The sequence below is a fragment of the Colius striatus genome, chromosome 2, assembly GCF_028858725.1.
Source record: "Colius striatus isolate bColStr4 chromosome 2, bColStr4.1.hap1, whole genome shotgun sequence".
Taxonomy (NCBI): domain Eukaryota; kingdom Metazoa; phylum Chordata; class Aves; order Coliiformes; family Coliidae; genus Colius; species Colius striatus.
The window spans coordinates 48,234,836-48,255,917 of record NC_084760.1 but is presented as its reverse complement, the minus strand read 5'-3'; the positions used below and the strand labels follow the sequence as shown (position 1 = coordinate 48,255,917).

Genomic DNA, 21,082 nt, shown 5'->3' with positions numbered 1-21,082 from the left:
AAACAGATGGAAAATTTGATGTCTTAAGTTTGCTTCTACTGAGGATGTGGCATAAATTGACAAGTGTTCCTTAACCATGCACATTTTAGTTGATTGCACTTAAAATCTATGGCAGAACAGGAATGGACTATAATTTTTCTGAGTAAATGAAACAAACTACATCACTGACATTGCCAAAATTTCTTGACTTCCTCAGTTTGACTTTCTAATTTTTTCCTATTGTTACTGCAACTCTGCACTGAAAGAATTATGGGGTTTTCCCTCAGGAACCATCTGAAAATATCTTTTAAAATGTGCTTGAAGTTGTATAATATGAATAGATAAAGTGATGGTTTAGTTCTCTCTTGCAATTCTCTCTTATGATTATCTTTGCTAAGACAGACAGGAAAGAAACCCACATTTGTTTATCTTCATTCTTTCCTGCATGCTATTTTATCCTAGTGATTTACAGAATCACATCTAGGATAAGTTGTTTCATTACCTTTCCAGGGATAGAGGTGAGCCTGACCAGTCTGTAGTTACCCAGCTCCTCTTTCTTGCCCTTTATGGAAACTGGAGTGACATTTGCTTTCAACCAGTCCTCAGGCACCTCTCCTGTTCTCCACGACTTACTGAAGATGATGGAGAGTGGTTTAGCAATGACTTCCACCAGCTCCCTCAGCACCTGCAGGTGCATCCCATCAGGGCCCATGGATTTATGCACATCCAGGCTCACTGATCCTTAACCCGGTCTTCATCAACCAAACAAAACTCCTTTAACCTGACTTCCTCTGGAGTCTGGGGCTCCTGAGGGCAGTCTCCAGCAGTACAGACAGAGGCAAAGAAATAACTGCCTTCTCTGTATCCTCTGTCACCAGGTGTCATGGTATAAGCCCATCCAGGGACAAAACAGATCAGGCTGCTGGGCTTGAGGAAGAAAACAGTAAATAATTTAATCCACCACCAGTCAAAACATAACCATAAACCCCCTAAACATAACAAACAGAAAACAACACAGAGTGGTACAATGATGAAGAGCACAACCAGCCCTTTAAGACCACCTTTTCACCCCTCCCTAGGCTCAGAGCCCTGGTCCCGATTTATCTCCACCCCCGCTGAATGGCTCAGGGGGGCAGGGAATGGGGATTTCAGTCAGTCTATTCTCGATGGTTTCTGCTGTTTGCCTCTCATCAGGGCAGGTGGGCTCCTTGCTGGTCCTCCCTGCTCCTCTGCAGGGTCCCTCACATACCCAGCAGCTCTGCAAAGGCTGTTCTGACATGTGTTCATCCCAAAGGCTGCAGCTCCTCTCTGCCTCTCTTGTGAGGCTGCTCTGCGGCGCACAGGCTCTCCAGCACGGCCTGCGCCATGGCCGTCTCCCCACACAGTCCCTCGCCCATCCGGGCTCACTCACACAGAGCTGTTGTTGGCTCTCAGTCCTGCCATTTCCCTCCATGGGTTGCAGGGCAACAGCCTGCATCCTTGCCATGGTTTGCAGGAGGGTCTGGTCTGTCGCTCCTCTTTTCTTTCTCCTTCTCTGACTGTGAGGTCCGTGTGGTCACCTCCATCTTTTACCGCTCTTACACCTCCTCCCAAGCACTTCAAATTCCCATCCCTAAATAGTGATCGCAGAGGCGCCAGATTGGCCCAGCTGGACTGGAGGTGGGTCTGAACCCAAGAGCCAGGAGAAAGTCTGAGAACTCTACCAGGTCTGCACTGCAGCCCCATCTCCCTGTTACCAAGCAAAAGCAGCTCCTTACAAAACTGTGACACCAGGGCACCTACCTCGTTCAACAGTGGGCCTACATTGCCTCTAACGTTAGTTTTGTCTGCAATGTATTTGAAGAAGCCCTTCTTGTTGTCAATCTCCTTTGCAAGCTACAACTGCAAGGCTTTAGCTTTCCCAGTTGCCTCCCTACATCCTCTGAAGACAGTCTTATATTTGTCCCAAGTGGCCATCCCTTCCTTGCATGATCTATAGACTCTCTTCCATATGAGTTTGTCCAACAGTTCTCTGTTTAACCGTGCGGGTCTCCTGGCTCCATTGCTTGATTTCTTACCTGCTGGGATGTTCTGATCCTGAGCCTGGAAAAGGTGATTCTTGAATATTGACCAATTATCTTGGGTCCCTTTACCTTCTAGGACCCTGTCCTATGGGATGTCCCCTAGCAATTGCTTGAAGAGGCCAAAGTTGGCTCTGCTAAAGTCCAGGGTTGTGATCCTGCTTGGTATTCTGTTCCTACCACACCAGATCCTGAACTCCACCATCTCATGGCTGCTGCAGCTTCATCAGTGTTATCTAGCAGTAACAGTGCTTTTGAAATCCTCCTTTTACCCCCTGTCATGGCCTTACCTAGCCAACAATGAAGCACCACGACAGTCTCTTGCTCAGTGCCTCCCATCCACCTCCACCCTCATTAGAATGGCGGAGGCCCCAGCGAGATGAGAGGAAAAAGATAACCAAGGATGTGAATTGAGAGGAGGGCAGGGAGGGCTTGCAACCAGTTATGGTTCCGGGCAAAATAGACTCCAGTACTTGACTTAGAGAGGAAAGTAGGAAAGTTTATTCTACTACCTACAAGAATCAGAACAGAACAAAAAGCAAAAAGAGAGTAGGATGATGAGAAAATACAACCAGCAGTTTAAGATCTCCCTCCCCCATCCCTCTTTTTTTCCTAGTTTCAGCTCAATGCTCCTGATATCTCTACCTCCTCCCCTATAAATGGCTCAGGGGAAGGGGAGGCCACCTCTCCTCAGAGGAGGATGACTCCTCATGTTCTTCCCCTCCTCCAATACAAGGTCTCTCCCACAGGACACAATCCTTAATGACCTTCTGTTGTGTGGGTTCTTCCCAACATACAGCTTCTGCAAATATGGGGTCCCTCCCATGGGACACAGTCCTTAATTAATTTCTTTGGCATGGGTTCTTCCCAACAGCTAGAGCTTCTGCTAATACGGGGCCCCTCACACAGGAAACAGCCTCCTGTAGGCATGGTCACTACCCCTGGCACAGCATCTTTCACGAAGTGCAAACAAATCTCTGCTTCACCAATCCTCTCCGCAGGATGCAGTGGAGTCTCTGCTCCAGCACACCTCCTCCTCTTTTCCCTCACTGACCTTGGAGTCCACATGGTTGCTTCTCTCTCTCTTCCAACTCTTTGTACCACCACCAGCTGGGAAAGAAGGAAGAACAAGAAGGAATAGGAAGAAGCCTCCTCTTCCAGCTGCTTCTGCTTAAAAAGTGATCATGGAGGCCCCTAATTAGCTCAGCCCCAAAAGTGGGTTTGGCTCAGAGCTGGGGAAAGGTTTGAGCAACTTCTTACAGGAGCCATCTTTACAGCCCCTTCCCCATCACCAGAAACAGTTCTACACAAAACCATGACACCTCCTCCATTACAAAAGCCATTCATCTAAACTTCTCACTTGTAGTGATAGTCTTAATTTCTTACAGAGATTTCTCACACATCATTATCTTTATCACAGCACATAGAAATCCTGTCCTGAGAGGTTATCTCACCTGCAGCAGCATGCTGGCTGAGGAACTGCCCTGGGTGGACCAGTCCTAGTGCTGGAAGCAGATGACTCCTAGTGAAATCAAAACTCCATCATACTCACATTTTCCTTATATTTCGTCTGGTTGGCAGGAAGGAAACCCTTACACAGAATTATTTTTATCCAGCATATTCCTTTTAAATTTTTTCTCATTTTCTAGATGCTGTCTTTTCTAGTTAGTGGCCATAAAACCTGTGACATAGGCAGACCACTTTCTTATACCATCTCCTGATCTGTTCCGTGATGAGGCTGTGGTCCTCACTGAGCATTTCTCTTTCATTAACACTTTGGAAAGAAGAACTTTGATTCTTACAGGAAGGGAAGAGCTGCAATAGTAGGGAAATAAAGCTGTTGTGGAGAATATATTTTTTCCCAGTTCTACCCTTTCTCCAGTAAAAGACAAACATGAATAGAGCAAATCTGTTTTGTCTTGGGTTTTTTTAACTAAGTTTTCCTTATTTGCTTTTTAAAAAACTAACATGACTTCCCAGTCAAAAAAATGGACAAAATCATCACCTGTCCAATCGCACTAAAATTTGTGTTGATGGAAACAGATTGTGATTACTGAAGACTGGAGAAAGATCAGCTAATTATTATCTCCCTGCACACACACATACAAATGTCAAATAATAATTTCCCAATTTCCTTCACAAATTTCATTATGGCAAAACAAGCATTTGTCATTGTTTCCAGAGGCATTTTGTAGTCTTATGTGCTAATGCTCCCTTCTCTGGGAGGCAAAATGTTCCTTTAATGGTCACACTTTCACTCCTTCTCTTAGAATCATACACTCATAGAATGGTAGGGGTTGGAAGGGACCTTTAGAGATCATCTAGTCCAATCTCCCTGCAGAAGCAGGTTCACCTAGATCAGGTCGCATAGGAACATGTCCAGGCAGGTCTTGAAGACCTCCAAGGAAGGAGACTTCACAACCTCCTCATATGGTAAATGTGTTTAGAAGGTCTACAAATGTTTCCTATGAAAATAAGATCCCAAGATACCTGTCAGCAGTAGGAACAAGTCACTCAACAGGATCACATCCTACATTTGAGATTTGATCCCTTGTATAAAAACCTAGATCTTGTTTTTATGTAATATTGTCCCTTGTCTCTTGCTCCCTATGTCTCTGTTCCAAGAATTTAAAAAACCCCCAGGGTCTCCTTGAAGTGCTTGTCTATATGTGCATTGAATGCTGAAGCACTGGAAACTGAAGGATTTTAGCTTCAGCAGTACTCAGAATTGCATGGCTCCCACCTCTCCTTTTGCATTCCTTTCCCCATTGGCCTGCACAGGCTGTTGAACACTGTAATTTGGTAGGTGCAGACTGTAGATTGTCCTGTTCTGACATGCCATTACTGCAGGGTTCCTTTTTCTTTGTGCAGGGGTTCTTCTTCTTCTTTGTTGCGCGAAACGGGAGTGACCAGACACCAATACGATGTGCATCAGCTGCAATTTATTGTCATATAATCATCACTTACATACCTTTTCCAAATGCTGTGTACTTGCTGCAATTAATGGAAATTAGTTAATACTAAGGATCATACGCTATGCATAAGGCCTCAAAGTTGCATTTTTGTAACAACTTAAACTCCAACCTCATTGTGTAAAAACACCATCCTTATTGTGCTTAAAACATCAGCCTTATTGTGTCTAAACTATCACCCCATTTGTTTGGCCTTCAGTTAGTTTTCTCTCACACTATGGTTATGCTTACCTTACATTTAGTTAACTTTATATTATTGTTAGTTACATATGTTACAATTTATTAGTCAAGTACAATCAATCATACAATGCTAAATTGAATGCTCTATTCACTCTTCTAACAATGCTTAGTTTAATGTCCTGTCCTATCTTCTTGCTTTGATCATGTTTCTGTTACAATCTGCTGTTTTGATTTTCCCCTTGCTCAAGCTTGCTATCACATAGGCATTCCTTTCTGTCCTTTTTTGCTGTAGAAGGCAACTCAAAGACAAACTGCAGACTTTCTTCGTTTCTGACTGACTCCATAACATTCATTATAGCCCAGGCCCCAACACATTACGGAAGAAAAACAACCACAAGAAACAGAAAAACAACCACAAGAAACAAACAAAAAACCACTCTCACCGACCAAAATAAAATCCAGAAAAACTTTGATGCTTTTGTGTTCTCTGAAAAAAAGAATTGCCTGATGTTTTGTGGAGCCAGAGGGGTCAAAGTATAACCCCCTCCTCTCTCTGTGTTTTGAGACAGCAGAATTCAGAACCTGTTCAGGAGTGTCAGTATGTACTCACTTTACTTGACCCTCTTCTGCCAGGCCCGAGTTCAACTCCTGAGTGAGCAGTTCCCCACTTTCACTGCACAGGATTCTCCTGCACCTTGCTCCATCACACAGGCTGGCCTACCTGCAGCAGCTGAAACATGGGAAGCTCTCAAGTAATGCCACATACTGTGCCAGTGACAACTGGGTCCTGTACCTATAACCTGATGGTGCCTGCCTCTTACAGGATCAGGCAAAGTCATCCCGCTGTGTGAGGGCAGGTATGCTGCCATCCTGGTTTCCATCCCCAGCAACCAGTGGGAGATTAGATTCAACTGTGGTTAATGCAGTGGTGGCTTGGACAGCATAGTCATCTGGGCAGCTTCCAGTGAGCTTGTCACTCACTTCTGAAGCAATCCAAGCCTCCCTTTATGCCCTCTCAGCAGTAGCTCTGCGCAAAAGCTTTCATACAGTTCCTCCACCATGCAAACTAAGAACAGCAAATGCCCATGTCCTGGAGCAGGAAATTTGTCACAGCAGTGACAGGGCAGAAGTGGTCATCGGTTGCCTAGTTCATTGTCCATACCCTGAACTCTGAGCAGGAGAAAAAGCATTTGTGTTTCTTCCACCACTTGCTACTCAGTAGCACTAGGGATTTGGTAGTTGACTAGTGGCAGATCCTGTTTTGGGAAAGTCATTAAAACTTTTGTTGATCACTTCTTACTGCTTTGCCTTGCCATCTGACCAAACTCTGGTCCTTGTTATCAGACAGCCTCCATGACCTTAAATTCATGGCTGATGAAAGGAAGATGGACATCTGAGTCCCAGGTAAGTTTACGTATGCTTTACCTACAGAGTCCTTGTGAGCCTACCTTGGCTAAGGTCTGGCAAAACCTGTGTCTGTCATGTGCCTGTGCTTACATGTCCCAGAACACATGCTGGCTCTGCTGGCCTGGCAGTTGTGTCAGTCATTAACCAAGCCTTGCCTTTCTCTACCTCACAACCCAAATGTTTAAAGGCTGCAGAAATGAGCACAACCTGCTCGGCACAACCTGAGAGTCCAGTGCTTATCCAGAGCACTAGGTGTGCTCTGGGAGCAAGTTTCTTGCCTGCCCATTTAGATTTCAGGAACACCAATGAAAAAGTGTCCTGGAATATGGTCTTGCTGCCTATTCTGCGCTACCTTTTTCCCTCTGGGCTCTCCAAACCAGTCAGGGAACAGAGTGTGGGCTACCTGCTCCTACTGACCAGCGTGCCTGTAGCCACACACCTGTATGTGGCTGTCTAAATGTATATAGCCAAAATAAAGATTCTGTCTGTGCCACCATTCATCCAGCAACCCCTTGCACCAGGACAGGCTGGGGGTGACCTGCTGGGGAGCAGCTCTACAGAGAGAGAACTGGAAGTGCCAGTTGACAATAAACTAAACATGAGCCAATAATGTGCCCTTGTGGCCACGAAGGCCAATGGCATCCTGGGATGCATCAAGAAGAGTGTGGGCAGCAGATCAAGGGAGGTTCTGCTCCCTCTCTACTCTGCCCTGGTGAGGCCTCATCTAGAGTCCTGTGTCCAGTTCTGGGCTCCTCAGATCAAGAAAGACAGAGAATTTCTGGAGAGACTCCAGTGCAGGGCCACCAAGATGATCAGGAGACTGGAACATCTTTCATATGAGGAAAGGCTGCGGGAACTGGGGCTATTTAGTCTGGAGGAGACTGAGGGGTGATCTCATTAATATTTATAAGTATCTAAATAGTGGGTGGCAGAAGGCTGGGACATCCCTTTTTTCTGTTGTAACTATCAACAGGGACAAGGGATAATGGGACAAAGCTGGAACACAAAAAGTTCCATTTAAACGTAAGAAAAAAACTATTTCACTGTTCAGGTGAGGGAGCCCTGGCACAGGCTGCCCAGGGAGGGTGTGGAGTCTCCTTCCTTGGAGGTCTTCAAGACCTGCCTGGACACATTCCTGTGCGACCTGATCTAGGTTGACCTGCTTCTGCAGGGGGTGTTGGATTAGATGATCTCTAAAGGTCCCTTCCAACCTCTACCATTCGTTGATTCTATGAATCTATTCTCTTAAATGCCACATTGCAATGAGTATGTGACAAACTGTTTTGTTTCCCTCTTCGTGGTTACCTGAACAAGTGAAACATCAGCAGCACTGCACACATCCTCTCACTGATCTGCCTTCTCTTTGAGGGCAGAGTACCACTGCCATGGCTCATTCCCTGTCACTAGCAAGTTTCCTGCTTAGAAACAAGCAGCTGCAATCACTGTCCTACTGTAGTCTCAGCACAGCATCGGTATTGTTAACCAAGATAAAACCAGTAACGAAAAAGCAACCCATTATACGTAATTGGGGATTTTACCCCCATTAATCTGAACTGTTTGTTGCAATGTCAGCCTTAATGGAATCTTTCTGATTAACAAAATTAGACTGCAATTAAACAGTGATCAAATTAGTCTTTATTGGTTCATTCTTTGTAACGTTGGTAAGAAAACTGCATGGAAATGTAAGGCTTGGATCCTTCATCCCACAGTACCATGGAACAAAACTAACAGCAAAAAGAGACAGGCTTCTTGCATGAGCGTTGATGTAGACTGCAGCAGGTAACTTTCAGACACAAACCCTTAAAAAAGGGTACTGTAATTTTGTTTAACCAAAATTCATATTTAACAACAAATACGATATTCTGCAAAAATCTTACGCTGCCACATGCAACCTCCTGTTACTTAAAAACATCCTGTTTGGGTACTTTTAAGCTTTTCCAGCGTCTCAAAATGACTTTGTATTTTTCACTTTCAGTTTTGTCAGACGCTTTTTTTAAGACTACTCGCATAACTACAGCAGTTCCTGTTTCTTTATCTTCACCCACTATGAGATCCAATGTGTCACCAACTTTCACCTGGAAACAGAAAGAGAAGGTGAATGATTACAAACATTCCCTGCAGGGGGGAAAAAAAAACCAAACAAACAGTCTATGTCCAATCTGATTTTTGTCCCTTTCTTTCCATTTCACATTCTCATCTCACAGGAGAGGAAGAAGTGCAGACAATGCCAGACCCATTAAAGGTCCTCCTGCTGTGAAATTCTAGGAAAGCCCAGGTAATAAGCAATTAAATGCCTCATGACCTTCTCTGCCAAGAGGTTTAACCTTTATGTGCTACAACCCACACCTAACTGTAGAAAAGGTGCCGTGTAACATGCTTTCTCCCTGAAGGGTCTTTCCTGCCAACTTTTTTGTATCAACACAAACAGACCAGCAAAATGAATGGTTCTCCCTCCTGCCTTTAAAACAGTTTAAAGTATTTTAAAGAACAGAGTGCTGGTCAGCTGCTTGTGCTCCTTTCAAACATTCTTCCAAAAGCAGTACACCTCTCAAAAACCAGCCTTAACTTTAGGGGATCGGGAAGTAAAGAAAACCTCTCTTCCTATTGCCCATTGATGCCAGCAACCACCACCTACAATCACCCTCACAAAGGGTGGGTAGAAGTATGTTTGTCAACCTTCTGGTGAGCTCTGTCATGAGAATATGGCCTGCAACCCGTCTAGCCCTTCTCCTGACTGTGTTCCTGTCTGCTCCATTACAAGTACAATAACCTTTCCTGAGCTACCCAAGTTTCAGTCCCTTTCTATCATCAAACCTTCTCTTTAATCACGTGCTTGCTTCACCAACACATCAGATTTAATCATTCCTACTCCACTGGAAAGTTCTGTCCTTGCTGGCATCTGCCTTCTCCTGACTTTCAGGCTCAGATTTAACTCTCTAACCACCCGAGCGGGGTGTCTGCCTCAGGAGATAATGCCTTACCCAGGGAATCATAGTCACACACACACACAAACACGCATCTGGAAGTGGTGTTAGCAATGCTACTCATCCACCTCTGCAGAGCAACGTAGAGGGAGCAGAAGAGGTCATGCTTTAGTTATTCTCCTGTACTGTACAAAAAGATTGAAATTTTAAAGAGTCTTACAGTTCTACTTTTCTTCCACAGTTTTTCTCCATTCAGCCTGAGTTCATTATTGTAGAATGCATCTTCTACTTTACTGAAGAAAAACAAGGTTTTATTGCATTGACAGCGTGCAGCAGACCAAATGCAATTGTTTCTTTGCAGATACACACAAACACCATTCACGTGCAAGGCACATTTCCACAACTGTAATTTGCACAGAAAGGATGCCTTTATTTAAGGTCAGGCCAGACCTGAACTGGAAGTAAACAAAAAGGTCTTTCGTAGCTATTACATGAAATAATAGGGTATAGTTGCTCTGTGCCACAGATGCAAGCAATAAAAAGCTGTTTCTCATGACTCGTCTCCTGAATACCCAACGAATAACATCCCCTTTCCTGCATCAGCCAGTTCATCAATTTTTAAGTGATCAAGTTATACTAATACTCCAACAACACTGCGATACAAGGCTTATGTAGGCTGCATTAGATCAAACACTGTGATACAGTAAAAGACTGCAGATTTACCAGATTTGTCTCACTATATTAGGTTTATACTTACCATCGCCTACTGCTACAGGCATTAAGTAGCATACTATTTTACCCCCTCAATCTCAAATCAGATCTTTTTTGTAGGACTTAGTACAGCATTTCATATTTTCTTCATTTTAAATAAGTAGTAACTGATAGCAAATGCCTCCTCGGCAACCTTGGCAATTGCAGGCAGCAAAAAGCAGAAAAGAGGCTGTTTCAAGGGACATAAGGTGAAAGAAATAAGAACACCCACACATCTAGAACACATGTTTAGACAGTCAAAATAGTCACACCAAAAAAAAGAACAACCCCCACCCACCCAGATATTGAGTTATCCCAGCAGTAAAAGGGTATCGAAATGCAAATGTTAGCCTCGTCAGGAGGCTGTTTCCTCTGTACTTACTTTCTTGCAGTGTCTAGCCCAGCTTTCATGATCACGTCATATCGGAGAGATGGCACCACTTTTTCAAGATCCTTGTAATCTTTTACTACGTTGGGGTCATCGTCAAATTCACTTTCCCAATCATTTTCCTCCTCATCCTCTTCTTCCTCTTCTTCTTGTACAGTCTGTCTGTTCCTTTTAGAGCTTTTGTTACTTTTGTTCCGCAGAGAAAGCACTGAGATATACTCTGGAGAAAGTCTTAGTGCACAGAGTTTTACCAAGGAAAAGCTGAAACATCTTCTGTAGTTTACTGTGCTTGCTTGACAGTTACAGAATATGCTTCTCCTCCAAGAGGGATACAGTTTTTTGGAGGGGAATTTCTCCCACAGTCCAAACCAAACATTCAGTTGTCTAAAAGTAGTGATGGGGAGTCTGAAGCCAGTCATAGCATAACCTAAAAATAAAACAAACATTCATATGTAAAAATGAGCAACTGCTTTGACTACTGGAAAGATTTCTCCAGATAAGGCATAATAGTTACTACAAAATGACAAAGTTCACCATAGACAGATACATAGTGTGTAATAGCACACGGCTGTACCAGCTTTATTATCTGCCCTTCTCGTACACCATCCACCACTACAAAGAACTAAAACACCAGATAAAAAGCAAACAGTAAAACCTCCAGTGGAATACTTGATCCATGTTTCTTTTCCTGGTGTTTAATATTAACTGTCCAAACACATTTGTGGCCTTTTCCATCCTACATCTGAAATACATTTCACAAAAGAAATGAGAAAGAAAGTTAACTATGTCATAAAAAGCACAAGGAGAGCCACATTTGTCATGCCTCATTGTCAACAAAATCAACTTGCTCAATACTGCAAGCAAGGAGACCGAGAAAAGTCGAACGCTGCTTAACGTCAGTTCCTGTTCGGACCATGACACTCTCACATGGTAAAATGCTGCACAGCACTCCCTCTTATTTCACCAAACGGGAATTAGCATCATGGTAGAGGTCAGAAGCAACAACCTTGCCAGCAACAACAATCTCATGTGCAAGCTCCCCAAAAAACAATCCCAAAAAACCCAAATGTCTTTTAATGCTCTTAGCAACGGATCTGCAGTCCTTGCTTCCAAGCCAGGTGGAGCACTGGCTTTCAGGATGGCCTTATATGTGTACAAACATGTGCTTCTTCATGAGACTGGAGTTTGTTTTCCCCAAACGCAAGTGAACTCTGTCAAAATCTGAAGGAGGCATTTTTTTTGCGGTTGGGAAAACGCCCTCATTAATGAGTGCAATTACTGGCCAAATAAAAATAACGACACCTCCCTTGGCACTTTTTTAATGCATTTAAACGTGTGAACATAAACTCTACGACATACAGTTTAAAATTTAGGATGGCGCAATCCTCGGAGAAGACTTACGCCTCTCCTGAGCTTAGGGACAAATTCCTAGCGCAGTTATCTGAACGTGTAAACAATCCCTGCTGCATATTTTTAGTGCTCGATACGATATAGCTCCTCGTTGGCCCGCGGGCACGCCAGCCGCTGCGAGCCGCCGCCTGGAACGCCAACAGCGCGCCCGAGGGCGAAGGGCGGCCCCTGCCTCTCACGGACCCTTAGCGCGGCCAGACCCGCCCCTGCCCGAAGCCACAGGGCTGACGGCTGCGAACCCATGCAAGAGCAGGCAGCCGAGCCCGCTCACCCCCACCGCCCCAGGGAGGATCCCTGACCCGCCACTAGTGCCGGAGGACGCGGGAAGCAGCGGCTTCCCCGGCCGCTGCCTCGGCGGAGGCCGCGGCGCGCAGGCCTGGACGACAGCCGTCCGCGCCGCCGGCCGCCGCGCCGGCCCCCGCAGCTGCCCCGGCCCCGCCGCTGCCGAGGCCTCTCCCAGCGAGGCGCGGGGCGCAGCGGGCCGCGGTTACCTGGCTGCTGCCGGCACCTCGGGCCCGCGCCTCCCGCTGCCGCCGCCGCCGCGCCGCCGCTCGCAGGCCGGAGGCGGAGCCGCCGCACCCCGCGCTCGGCGCCCTCTGCCGGGGCCCGGCGGACCGGCCGCCCCCTCCTCCAGCCCCCGCAGCCGCCGGTTCGGAGCCCAAAGGAGGGCGGGGGACGGCGGGCACCCCGCCGCCCCTTTGCCGCTTCCCCCCGAGGCAGGCACCTCGCCGCCCCTCATGCCTTCTCCCCCCGAGGCGGGCACCCTGCCGGCCCTTGTGGTTTGGGAGCCAGGGCGGGAAGCAGCAGATGGCGGGTTTGCCCCATGGGGCTGTCTCCCAGGCAGCAAGTTGCCCGGGGCTGCCGGGCGGCGGAGGGCCGGGCACGGCTTTCCCTCCCTCATTTCCATGCTGCTCACTAAATCTCACAGTCGAAGCAAAGTCAGAGGAGCAATTAGGTTAATACTTTATATACCGCTTCGATTTTAACTTGCCTCTGACTTTCCCTTTGCAATACTTTTTGCCTCTAGGAGACCAAGTCACTCAGACCTCAGTGCCAAGAACCAGCCTGTGTTTTCAGCCCCTCGGGCTCTGCCCATATGGCCCAAACCAGGAAACAGTGGTAATCTCTCACAAGTGAAATAGCTCCAGCAAATGCTAAATTTTCCTGACCACAGCTTAATTTGAAAGGCTTGGCCATTGTGACAATCTAATCCAAATCTGTGGCCTGGGTTTCCCCTGTTACTTTCCTTCATGTTACATCTGCCTCTTTCACTACACGTCTCTGTTACTGGTAGTAATCCATAATCTTTCTCTTTTGAGGCTCAGAAAGAAGAAGAGATACATTCCTCCTTCTACCTTCTCCCAGCTTTCTCTGCCATACAGCATCCACATCTCGGTACTTCTGAATGCTCTGATTGCTGAGCCTTTAGGGAATTCTCCATGTCCATAGAACAGGGTACAAAATTTAGCCCCATCAGATTGGCAGCGTCTTGCCTGATATAAATGACGGTAATTTTGGCAGCTGGAAGAGGTCTTCAGGCTTAAAGTTATGCTTTAAAATGCCCGTCACCTCACCTGGAAGACCAGTCCTCCCTTGGAAAATTATGAGCAAATGTGGACCTACTGCTGCACAGCAGCTGTGCAATAAGTACAGGCATTATAAGTAATCTCTTGATTTTACGCTTGTATAAACTTTACCATAATACATTTGAATGAGTGGGTTTTTATGTTGGGAATATTTTGCAATGCAGCAATTACTTGGCAAAGCTATTTTCCCTCCTTAGACACCCCACTGGGAAGGAGGCTGTGAATGTCTTTGTGTCTTTAGGTATTTTGACTGTTCCAGTGCCCAGTTCTGTGAGATTCTGGCAAATTTTAGTTGGGAATGCAGCTGTTAGGTTTTTAACACTTTCCAAAGAGATGTCTTAAAATACACGTACAAGTTTAGTTAAGGGAAATAAGTTGGTAAGAGTAATTTTATTACATTTATGGTGGTACATAGTGAGTCAGAACAGAAATGAATGTCTGAACAGTTGATATTCCCTGAGCAGAAATGTTCCCTTCTCTGTGGGAGAAAAGCCTACCCAACAACAACAACAAAACCCCCCAAATCTAGCTTTCCATACACCCCACTCTTTTCAGAACTCTTAGAACTTGATTTTTCTCATATAGGATTAAAGTGCTCTAACTTTGCTAAGAGTGAAGGTGACTTAGTGAACAAAGACCTAAGTATTAGTGCCTTTCTAGGTTAGCCTGGCATGACACGTCTTTATTGCATCTTCATCTCGAAAGGCAAGGTAGAGAACATGGCTGAAGTCTCTCTGTCTTTTATATTCTTCAAATATGATGATATAGTGGCATCTTAGAGAACCAGAATGTAATCAGTTCATCAGTCAGTATCTTTTCTTGCAGGCTTTCCAGTTTACAGAAGGTTAATTGTGTGGCACTCAAAACATGTCCCTCTCCCATCACAGATGAAATCTAACTTGGATGTCATGAATAGGCATCATGCATCTGATTTATCTCATCACTGCGCAACCTGAAATGGAGGCATCACCTCTGTCACACCTGCTTCATTTCCTAGTCCAGCTACATGGGTGACTGTTCTAGGTGTACTGGTTAGAAGGTGCATCATGTTACTGTTGTGTCTTGGTCGAGAGAGCTAGTGCTTAACAAGGCTTGTTTCAGGATTCGTTCAGCCTGTTCGTTGGACTGTAGAGGACTTCAGTGACACGAGTCTCCTTGTCATCCGATTCCCTCTGTGTCACAGAGTGAGAGGGGCCACGAAAGCCCTTATCTTCAAGATTTGTACTCTAGTCGTTTGAGATCTTGGCAGCTCCTAACCTGAGTCATTAAGTGCATTTTTTTAGTGACCAAAAAAAGGCAAAAATGAAATTAATTACTTCTGCTTTAATTAGATCCAACTGTAACTATAACCAAAAAGTTCCGACGGGGTCAAGAGCGCAGTCTAATTTTTCTCTTCCTCCAGGTTACCATTAGATGGCAGCGAATAGCTCCCTCTCAAAGCTGCCACAAGCTCAGAATACGCTCTCAAGAGGTTTCACGTCATACGTGTATCCGACCAGGGCGTTCTGCTGTTTTCAGGGCATTAGAAGCTTTTGTTTCGTTTTAATAGCATGACACTTCAGCAACAACATAGCTAAAATTTTCAGCTTTGGTAAGGAATAACGACCATTCATCTCTGGCAGATCTGTGGTAGTCTTTTACTGATGGGGTGAGAAATTAGCCTGATTAAGATGTTTTCTTCTGTCCATGGCTATTCTTACTGAATTGCTTCAGGTTTTTTTTGTTTTGCTTTTTTTTTTTAGTGGAGTCATCTCCTGTCTAGAAAGGGTAATTCTCCTCGTTTGTGGTTTTCATTTTGTGTATTTCAGTATACTCCCCATGACACTCACGAGGAGGTTAGTCTTTTAGATTTGATAGCCCAGAGAGAAAAGTCTTAATAGCTTTTGACCTGTGTGTTGCAATCTGTAAGCAAGAAATCCCTCCCTACTGCCCAGGGGATTTTTGTTACCTCTGTTTTCCTACTAGGTCAGTGAAGTGACAGCAACAGGTCCACTAACACTCGTTGCATCTCGAAACAAGGTCCAGAGCACCATGTTGCCATTCTAGCTCTGTGAGTAGCTCTAACTGACATTCTGCAATGCATATCTCACCAGATTACTTGTCACTGCAACATTACCTTATTGGAACCACACACCTTTTCAATTACCTTGCCTCTTTCAAGGTGTATTGAGAAGGCGCCTGGACAATGTTCTATGCGTATTTATGCAGCCTGGGAAAACACAGTGTCCCTGTGTAAGCATCACCTTTAAGTTTGTCCATATTCATTTGAATAATGAGCTAAAGCTCCCTGACTGCTAATTGACCCCTTTCAGTGTCTCAACTCGTGTAACCTTATAGATGTTCTCTTTTCTTAGTTCACAATCTGGAGGCAATCCTTCTAGCTTGTTACTCGTATCCAGTCTGTGACCAATAATCCTACCTTCCCTCTCTTTAAAGCTTGTCTCTGAAAACCCATCTTCCATGCAGTAGAAGCTGCTTTTTCTAGCCCTTCCAGTGCTGCCTTTTCAGTTGTAACACTGCTCTAAACTAGTTTCTTCCATACATTTACCTATATGTGATATCTTTACCGGAAAAGATGAGTTTTATTCTATTTAATGTCTCCAGCCCCCATGCACACTGACTCTTGGCTCTGTCTTTCTACTTACCAACTCTTTGTGTTGCTATTTCATCTCTTGCAATAACAAATACATTATGAACTTCTGTCCACTTTTCCCTGCAGCTACGTTGGTGCCCTTTCCCAGAAATGAGTGAGATCTCGTGAAGCACCTTTGCTTGCAGCCTATTTCTTCTTTGAAAACTTATCTCAGATTTTATAGATGGATAATTAGGTAAGGTAAGGTGGATGAGTTTCAAGTGTCATTTTATAGCTCTTTAAGTGTTGGCGATACAGGCTCTTGCTAAAGTAACATTCTTTTTATTTTCCCCATCTTTTTCACTGGCAGACTAGTTCAGCTTTCATCTGCCTCTTCTCTGTTACAGTAGAAGACTGTAATGAGAAAGAAAATGGAGGTAGGCACTGAAGAAGCTGATAAAGGCCATCCTAGCAAGTCAGAGCATGGCAACCCACTGAAACCAGAAATACACAGCTGCCTTGCCAGTGAAAATTTGCCTTACAGCAGTGGTTAAGCACATGGGAGTAAAACCATGAGTAACTTCCTTCAGTCAGCCTAGGAAGCCAATCCAGCTCCTCAAAAATTAAATACTCTGCAGTTTCACTGCTAGTTCTTCAACTCCCCAATTTGGTGAGAGGTTTGCAATGAGGTTTGCTTGTTTTCTTTCACTTTCTTGTTTGCCAATGGTCTAAAACACAGTAATTTTAAGTAGGAAAAGTTAATGTACTGTTTCTTATGATAAGCTTTCAGACTTTCATTCAATTCTGTAGCGAACCTGCCCAGGTTCTGCTGGTTTTGGTTGCTGCTCTAGGATTTATCTAGCTGCTGCTAATAGCAGGTGGCAAATGCAATAAAAAGGAAACATAATCAATTAAGCTTTTGTTATTTGAACCTTACTTGTTAGCCACAAAACTACACATTCCGTGAGCAATGTTAATTAGTTTGAATTATTTGTTTACTTCTGTGCTTCCTCTGTATTCTCCTCAGATTAATGGCTTTACTATTTAGAATATAATGTTCTCTTTTCTAAGCAATAGTAACTAATTCAAGATATATGCATGCAAGTCTAACACAATTAATTTCCAATGAGGAAATTTAGATTGCTTTTCCACCTGTGTGCAATTAAAGTTCTCCCCTGCCTTTTTTTTTTTCTTAAGTTATGTTTTGTGTCAGATTTGGCTTTTAAAAGCAGAAAGAGCTTTCTGCTTTTAAAAGCAGAAAGTTCAAAGTACTTGAGCTTCCATTGTAGCTAAGGGACAAATTTGCCTTGATTAGCATTTATAAACATTACTGCATTAGGAAAGAAAAAATGTGCCTAGATTTCAATTTGATATGAAAATATAGATATATAAACAAGGGTACAGTAGGGAGGGATAGAATGTCAGAATAATCATATTGCTTGGTGTCAAAGCTGTGTTGTCCTTTCACAGTGTTTAGCTCCAGAAGTATAAAAAAATGCGTAAACCACATAGTAGGAAGATCTGGATGATCCATCTCCCAGGGAAGTGTCTCACTGCACCACTTGCTATTTACACTCTGGATGTTCTCATCACCGTGTGACCACTCCTCTATAGCTTGCCTAATGATATCCTGTGACAAGGAGTTCACCCTCTAAAAGATATATGAAGTCTTAACACTCTTAGTGATATATGATACATGTTTCATCAATTTATCTTTTCAGATTCTAGACTGGTTTCTTTTTCTATTATGAAATGGGAAGAAGAGGTGATCTACCTTGTAGAATTTGTCTACTTATCCACTTTTTAATAATATTTGTACTTGTTCAGTCTTCTAAGATAAATAATTCCAACTTTCTCTGTTCCTGTTTATCGGATTTCTCCATGGCTTATTACCATATTATCTCTGCCTCTCCCATACTCAAACTAGAAAGCACTCAGAAAAGGTTACAAAAGAATAATCATTTCAGAATGCCGTGCAGCAGTCTTAACTAGGAATGAATTCTGAAACTGAGTACTCCATAAGGCAGCTCCCCTTTTGTAGAGTTATCTTTTTGACAACTGTGGGCAAAAATCTACACTGTCTAGTGAAAAACGAGAAGGCAGAAGGTAAAGATTAAAAAAAGGAAACAATAACAGACAAAAAAAGGGCAATGGAAGAATACTAGACTTAAATTACAAGATGAGATTTTCAACACTTCTCAAGAGAATGTAAAGATTTCCACTGTTATCAGAAAAAAAAAAAAAAATCTTAGTAGGCAGGGCTAAAATAACAAGTCTTGAAATGTGGCAGGGGTAGAAGAAATCCCAACAGTCATGATGGTGGTTAAAGTGACTAATAAGGATGCAGACATTTTTAGTGAATATTTTTTCATTTGTTTGGAAAGAAGCAGAATGAAGTAGTAATATAACATCAGGATGACTAACTTTTCATCCACTGGTAGGAGAGGTAATACAGGGTATATCCAATGGGAGAAAGCAGAATCACAGAGCTAGCATTCAAGCTATTGGTGAGAAGAACTTGGTTGCACTGATTGCATTTAGTATTAAGTCTTATCACAGAAGGGAAATTCAAGGAGATGGTAAAAGTGCTAACACTACACTACTGTTTAAGAAATGGAACGAGATAATCTCAAAATTGCATCAGACCACAAACATTATGAAAATGCTGCTGCTGAAAAGAAAAAGACATTTATTTCTAAGCTTCATTAGCAGAGTTGTTGAATACTGAAATCTCAGTAGGGTATGCTACTTTGGACAACATGGTCTGATGACAGTTTTGAGAAAGTACAAAGGGAAGTGACAAAAATGCATAGAAATCCTACGAAGAAAGATTGAAGGAGCTGAACCACTTCCTCAAAATAAGGGAAAATACAGTGGCAAATGTCTGAGCTTATCATTTACACTCTTTTGACCATGAAGAGATGTAGACAACTCCAGGATGTGATTAATTTGTTTCACATCCCTAAGTCGAAATGAGACAAATTATATCATAGAAGAACTTGTTTCCCTCCATCATCTCTCAAGGGTTTCCAGTGAGACTCCCTCAGATGTAGATGGCTGCTGTCATGCAGCTTGCTTCCTTCCATCCTTCCACTTGATGTTTTCAACTAGAAAACACTTTGTTACAAATCTGGCCATGGCTATTATCCCTGTGCTTTACTGTGACAATGTAATCAATCACTACTTTGAATTTGCTTCAAAGAAGTCTTTATATTACGAGGAATGCTTTGCAAAGAAACCAGAGGCCTATGGACTGTGGGATACCCTTCACAGATTTTTTTTTTTCTGACAATTCTCTTTAAACCTACCTCAAACCAGAGGACATAGAAAATGGCATTTGATCTTCGTTACTTCTTCATGTCTGTAGACTTGTTATCTGACATGCCTCATGACTTGAAGGAAACCCTTGTCTTGGTTTTGTCCCATACCAAGTGGTATGATGCCAGACAATTTCTGAGTATGATCCAAGAGTTGGCCCAGCCCAGGGACAGCTACCTACCAATAGGCAGTTTAGATTCAGCCACCCTTTTCTGAAGGCTAAGAGAGTTCAATAGTGTGGATGTGGCTAGACCTGTCAGTTGGCCTCAGGGACAAAGAACAAGCTCTGCTACGATCTAATTTGTTTATATTGATGTCACCCAAGAGTTAATTTGACTTAGGAAGAAAGGTGTGCTTTCAAGCAGATCTGAAGGCACACCTAATTGTCCAAGCTGACACCATCTCCAGAAGTCAAAACATCCATGGGTGCTAGGGTAACAACTCTTAAACATTTCTTCTTGAGCCTGTTCACGGAATCACAATTTCACTTCTGCACAAACTTCCAGGCTTATGATTTCAGGGCTGCAAATCATGACTTTGTTTACTTCCATAACTATGTACCTCTAATTGAACAGCCTGATGATTTTTGCATTTTTTCACAAAGAAGGGAAACAGTGGCACTCCTGGAATCCTGCTGCAATGAAGGTCTGGATCATGGCAGCAAGGCCTATGTATGAAGACATGTATAGTTAAATCCAATCAACATTTATTACCAGGTGGAGATTTATAGTACCACCAAGCTTCTGTTAAAAGCTCTACTAGGGCAGATTTAATATAGACCCTCCAGTGGAAGCGGGAGTTTAATCCTCAAGATATATTCTAAGTTCTTAACCAAGACACATGCCAAACAGCTTTGTCCAGTTGTCTGATATCAGTTTCAACCAGACAACTCCCATCAATATTTCAGCCTTACTCTGCAACGATGGTTAATGTGCAGCTCTAGGGAAGGGTGCTTTAAAAAAGCTGCCAAATATTGATTTTATGGCTGGAGCTTTGATGCTGCTGCAAGATAGCTCCTTTCCTCTAAACAAGTAGTGAAAGAGGGAACAGTCTAGCTTGTGAAAAGATGGTGTTCCTATTTATCAGAAAATATTGACCTGTGAGTTTCTCAAGGCAAAATCCATCTGGCAAAAATGAACTTTGAAGAAATTAACCACCAAATGATGTCAGCATAGATCAGCATACATGGGCAAGTCTATACACACTGCAAAGCTGGATTTCTCTCTTCCTAATTGTCCTTTGAAAAAAGATAGAGTTCCAATATGTAAATGCATAACATGTTCACAGATGGGTATTAACTGAAATAGCTCATAATATATGACCCAGATGAGTACTAAGAGCTGCAGTGCACTCTAGCATGAGCTTGAAATGGGTAGAAACCCTGCAATGAGCCACAGGGATGTAATAAATCCTAGCCTATCCCCAGCCACGGAGAGTGAAGAGCTGATTGGGAACATGGGGTCCAGTGATTCTCATTGATACTTGATGCTCCTAAAATATTTACATCTAGATAGATCAAGATTAGCAGCTAAAAGG

General features: G+C 43.6%; 1 protein-coding gene across 1 annotated transcript; it reads right to left on the bottom strand.

Moving 5' to 3' along the window:
• Positions 1–8,221: 8,221 nt before the first annotated feature.
• On the bottom strand, positions 8,222–12,635 carry MTRES1 (mitochondrial transcription rescue factor 1). The gene is made up of 4 exons (XM_061990096.1): positions 12,562–12,635; positions 10,655–11,087; positions 9,743–9,815; positions 8,222–8,673 (listed from the first exon to the last, which is right to left on the bottom strand). Exons 2-4 carry the CDS (start codon positions 11,077–11,079, stop codon positions 8,497–8,499), a joined length of 675 nt encoding a protein of 224 aa, XP_061846080.1. The 5' UTR covers positions 11,080–11,087; positions 12,562–12,635; the 3' UTR covers positions 8,222–8,496.
• Positions 12,636–21,082: the final 8,447 nt, after the last annotated feature.